This window comes from Sinocyclocheilus rhinocerous, unplaced genomic scaffold, assembly GCF_001515625.1.
Source record: "Sinocyclocheilus rhinocerous isolate Xijiao unplaced genomic scaffold, SAMN03320098_v1.1 scaffold115, whole genome shotgun sequence".
NCBI classification, from domain to species: Eukaryota; Metazoa; Chordata; class Actinopteri; order Cypriniformes; family Cyprinidae; genus Sinocyclocheilus; species Sinocyclocheilus rhinocerous.
In genome coordinates this window covers 286,861-291,172 of record NW_015650001.1, presented here as the reverse complement: position 1 = coordinate 291,172, position 4,312 = coordinate 286,861, and the positions used below count along the sequence as shown (strand labels likewise).

Sequence of the window (4,312 nt, the reverse complement as noted above, 5' to 3'; positions counted from 1 at the left end):
ATTTTATGAAACTACAGATATATTTGAGTGCAATAAAATGTCCATAGGACTAACTTTCTACCTTAAGTAAATGCATAATTAAAGAGTTGCTGGGTTAGAATAACTGTTGTGGTTTAAAAAACAAAAGAGAAGGTAATTGCAACTTTTTCTTGCAAATCTTTTTTTTTTTTTTGGAAGATCTTAAAATTTCTAGATATAAACTCACAATTCTGAGAAAAATAATTGCGAGGTATAAAGTCATAACAGTTTTATTTCTAACAGAGTAAAAAAAAATTAAAAATTGCTATTTTTTTCTCACAATTGACTTTATTCTTTGCAATTACAAGTTTACATCTCACAACTGACAATTTTCTTCTCAGAACTGTAAGTTTATATGTATTTTTTTCAGAGAATTGTGAGAGAAAAAGTGGCAATTACCATTTGTTTTATCATTGTGGGGAAAAAGCTTCCATACTGTATATAGCTATACTAGGATTTAAACTGTGGTATTGATGCAAAATATTGCACAGCTTTATGAAATACTCAATTCTGATCGGTCATTGTGTGGTCAAAATGTTTTGAATGACCGCTAAACTGTACATTTGTCCATTAACTCCTTCGCTGCTACTTTTAGCTCTCAGAACTCTTATGGTCTCTTTCCTCTCACTTAAGTGAAGTATTTTCAGTTCTGATCAGTATTTCATTTCCAATTATTTATTTATTTAGCAAAGTAGCCATGCAATAAGCGTGACAGTGTACAGTAAGATGGGCATTTACACTAACCCCAGACGAGTGCTCAGGAACCATTTAAATCATTATCTACAGGTGCATCTCAATAAATTAGAATGTCATGGAAAAGTTCATTTATTTCAGTAATTCAAATCAAATTGTGAAACTCGTGTATTAAATAAATTCAATGCACACAGACTGAAGTAGTTTAAGTCTTTGGTTCTTTTAATTGTGATGATTTTGGCTCACATTTAACAAAAACCCACCAATTCACTATCTCAACAAATTAGAATATAGTGACATGCCAATCAGCTAATCAACTCAAAACACCTGCAAAGGTTTCCTGAGCCTTCAAAATGGTCTCTCAGTTTGGTCCACTAGGCTACACAATCATGGGGAAGACAGTTGTACAGAAGACAATCATTGACACCCTTCACAAGGAGGGTAACACACATAATTGGATGTCATCAAATCCATCAAAAAAAATAAATAAATCAAACAACAATAGTAGATAATAGGAATTTGTTGGGTATTTGTTCAGAATTATCAAAGACACAACAGTTTACAAACTACATATTAGAATTCTTAGTTTTAATGTTGAACTGACTGATTAAAAAAAAGAAACATACTGCTAAATGTCAGAATGCACATTTAATTATCACAAAATTCATGTTTTTGTCCTAATTTTAAGTTTGTGCGTGTGTGTTCACTCTCACCTTGCATGGCCCGAACGAGGTTCTTGACAGTGTCTGGTCGTACACTGAGAAATGCACATTTTTCCAACAGAGCGTCAGGCAGAGATTTAAACATGTCTATTTTATACACAGAGTCACTGCTTAGAGACTCCATAAATTTCCTGCACAGAGTACGAGAGAAAAGAGGAAAACATTTCAGCTACTGTACAAGCCTATAGATACACAGGGCAGATTTGCTTAGGGGTTAGTTCACCGAAAATAGGAAATTCTATCATTATTTGCTCATCATTCCTGGAAACCTGAAATACTTTTTTTTTAAGGGTGAGTAAATGATGACAGAATATCCTGTATTAGTCAGTATTTGTTTTTGAGTAACTTACTCAAGGATTTGGTTTTTATCCTCTATTTTAGCCACACTGTCCCTAAGTAACTTTGCCTTCTCCTCACTAAGAGAGAGAAAAAGGGAAGAAAAAGACATAACAGTTACAAATATGAACTTTCCACATAGATTTTAAACATTAAAATAACAAGTAAAGCATGTTACTGATGCACCAGCTGACCTATAAAGGGATGAGGCCTCATGAGTTGCCATGGGTACAAGTTTAGAGAAGAGGTCAGGACCAGTGACACTTTGATCAGTTAGGTTTATAGGCAGGGGTTTCACCAACGATGCACCTGCATGGCAGATGTCATAAGAGTACCAAAGGAAGCAAACATGAACAAAATAATGATTGTTACATTTATTATAATTTATCCTAATAATAATGTATTATAATTTTAAAAGAAATATTAGAGCTGTTAGTATACCATTTACTGTAGCCAATGTGTCCAGACCAGGCACAGACTCGTGGTAAATAAAGTCATTGTCTTTTTTAGTTGAGTTATATCTGAAACAGACAGAAAGTACAGTAAAAATGATCTCCAAATGAAAACACATAATAATAATAATAATAAAATAACAATAATAATAAATTCAAAGTCTTACTTTCCACCAATCACATCCATTGTGAATTTCAAAGCTTCCTGTACAGATTCCGGTTGGCCCTGAAAAGGTCAATGAATTAACATGTAAACATGCTTAATAAACAAACGGGTTGTGTGTATCTGTGTGCATGTGTTTGAGAATCTTTACCTTACTCTGCTTAATTGCCTCATTAAGTTTGTCCAGGGATGACTGAAAGTAAGCGACCTGTGGAGAAACAACAGGTGGCCTCACACTGTCATCAGAAGATATAACCCTCATATTCTACAGAGATGACGCTGAAGACCTCTTTTAAAAAGTAAACCAAGTAATGTTTGTATGAAGTCGTATATCACCCAGTGAAACTATTACTTGGTGCACATTCAATTATGTCAAAAACTATGTATAACTAAAACATGTTAACACACACAAGCATGTACTTACGGCTTCTCCATATTTCTGCTGTTCCTCTGACTGCTTTCCCATGTGTAACTAATGAAAATAAAATGATGTATGGTTTATGAAAATAACCAACAAGTTTATGAAAATGCATTGACATATGGTGAGTGCAGAGGTCTCACATGTGTGATGGCACTGAAGTAGCTGATCTTCATGTTGACGAGCTTTCTCCACTCTTTCTGAATCCTTCCTGGCACACATTCAGAATTATCCAACACCCTCAGACAATTCTTATAATAATCACACACCTGCAATCAGACTTGACATTAGTGTTGATAGTGGCAAGTGAGTGACAAGAGCTCTATAAAGCTGTTATGTTTACAGGGGAGCATATGTACAGAACTTCTTACCTGAGCACAAATCTTTGCTATTAAATGACTCTTCCTGTTGTCTAGTAAAGTTTTCTCCAGGAGACACTCTTGAGCTTGTGCCTTCAGAGAGAAAGATATAAAGGTTATAGAGGTTGTCCGAATCAAGTAAGTTGGAAATTAAAACGCAGCATTTGTGTGGTAGACTTTGCGTTTACCAGCATGAGGCTGATGTTGACTGAGAGTGTCTGGCTGCTCATGTCAGAGCTGTAGCTGTGATTAAAATGGTCTCGGAGGTGAGCAAAAGCCCCGGCAGAACACTGGAAATGCGTACAGGACACTTTCATCCCCTTAACACACCAACATATAAGCACAAAAAAGGACCAAAAGGTTAGCTTGAGAAATTTCAATTACTTATATTTTTTTCAATGTTTCCTAATTGTTAATTTATTGATCTGTCAATTATTTTATGACATATCAGCATTAAAGGCTACATTCATGGCCAAACTCTTATAAATACTTTAATTAATAATATACAATAAATTAACAATATTATTTTTTACAACGAAACAAAAGTAAATAAAGAAAAATAACTATGTATAAATTATATACAATCATTCAATTGATATTTGACAACAATTCTAATATTTTCCCACGAGAAACTTATTAAAAATAACCATTAATGTAATTCAAGTAAAAACATTTTGTAGAATAATATAAAGCATTCTAATAATATTTGTTTTACCATCAAGGGAGACACAAAGGAAATATTTCTCCTTTCAGTAAGTATAACAAACCAATGTCTAGATCTTACATTTATAACTGACTGACTTCATATAAATTTGTTATGGATGTATTTATTCCATTCCAATTGCCACTTTTTGACAAAAATATAAGTCAGTATCGGATTAAAGGGTTAGTTCACCCAAAAATGAAAATTCTGTCATTAATTACTCACCCTAGTGTTGTTCCAAACCCGTAAGACCTTCGTTCATCTTCGGAACACAATTTAAGATATTTTTGATGAAATATGAGGGCTCTCTGACCCTCCCATAGACAGCAAGGTAACTACCACGTTTAAGGTCCAGAAAAGTACCAAGATGATCGACAAAGTAGTCCGTGTGACATCAGTGGTTCAACTGTAAATTTACTTTTCTACGCGCGGTATTGTTTGCCCAAAA

The 4,312-nt window shown here is 34.0% G+C and overlaps 1 protein-coding gene across 1 annotated transcript; it reads right to left on the bottom strand.

Annotated features, from left to right (window-relative positions):
* Positions 1-201: 201 nt before the first annotated feature.
* Positions 202-3,478, bottom strand: LOC107711140 (tyrosine-protein phosphatase non-receptor type 23-like). Its single transcript, XM_016516081.1, has 11 exons — positions 3,350-3,478; positions 3,174-3,254; positions 2,946-3,071; positions 2,809-2,856; positions 2,536-2,592; positions 2,389-2,447; positions 2,211-2,290; positions 1,964-2,078; positions 1,784-1,849; positions 1,425-1,564; positions 202-209 (listed from the first exon to the last, which is right to left on the bottom strand). Exons 1-11 carry the CDS (start codon positions 3,476-3,478, stop codon positions 202-204), a joined length of 909 nt encoding a protein of 302 aa, XP_016371567.1.
* Positions 3,479-4,312: the final 834 nt, after the last annotated feature.

Bases quoted from the DNA above. Each gene is read 5' to 3' on its own strand.
- LOC107711140 (XM_016516081.1), bottom strand. From the start codon at position 3,478: ATGAAAGTGTCCTGTACGCATTTCCAGTGTTCTGCCGGGGCTTTTGCT. The intron at 2,291-2,388 runs GTAAGACTTTGA...TGTCTGTTTCAG, and splicing joins ATGGATGTGATTGGTGGAAA to ATATAACTCAACTAAAAAAG. The intron at 2,079-2,210 runs GTATACTAACAG...TCTGCCATGCAG, and splicing joins CACATTGGCTACAGTAAATG to GTGCATCGTTGGTGAAACCC.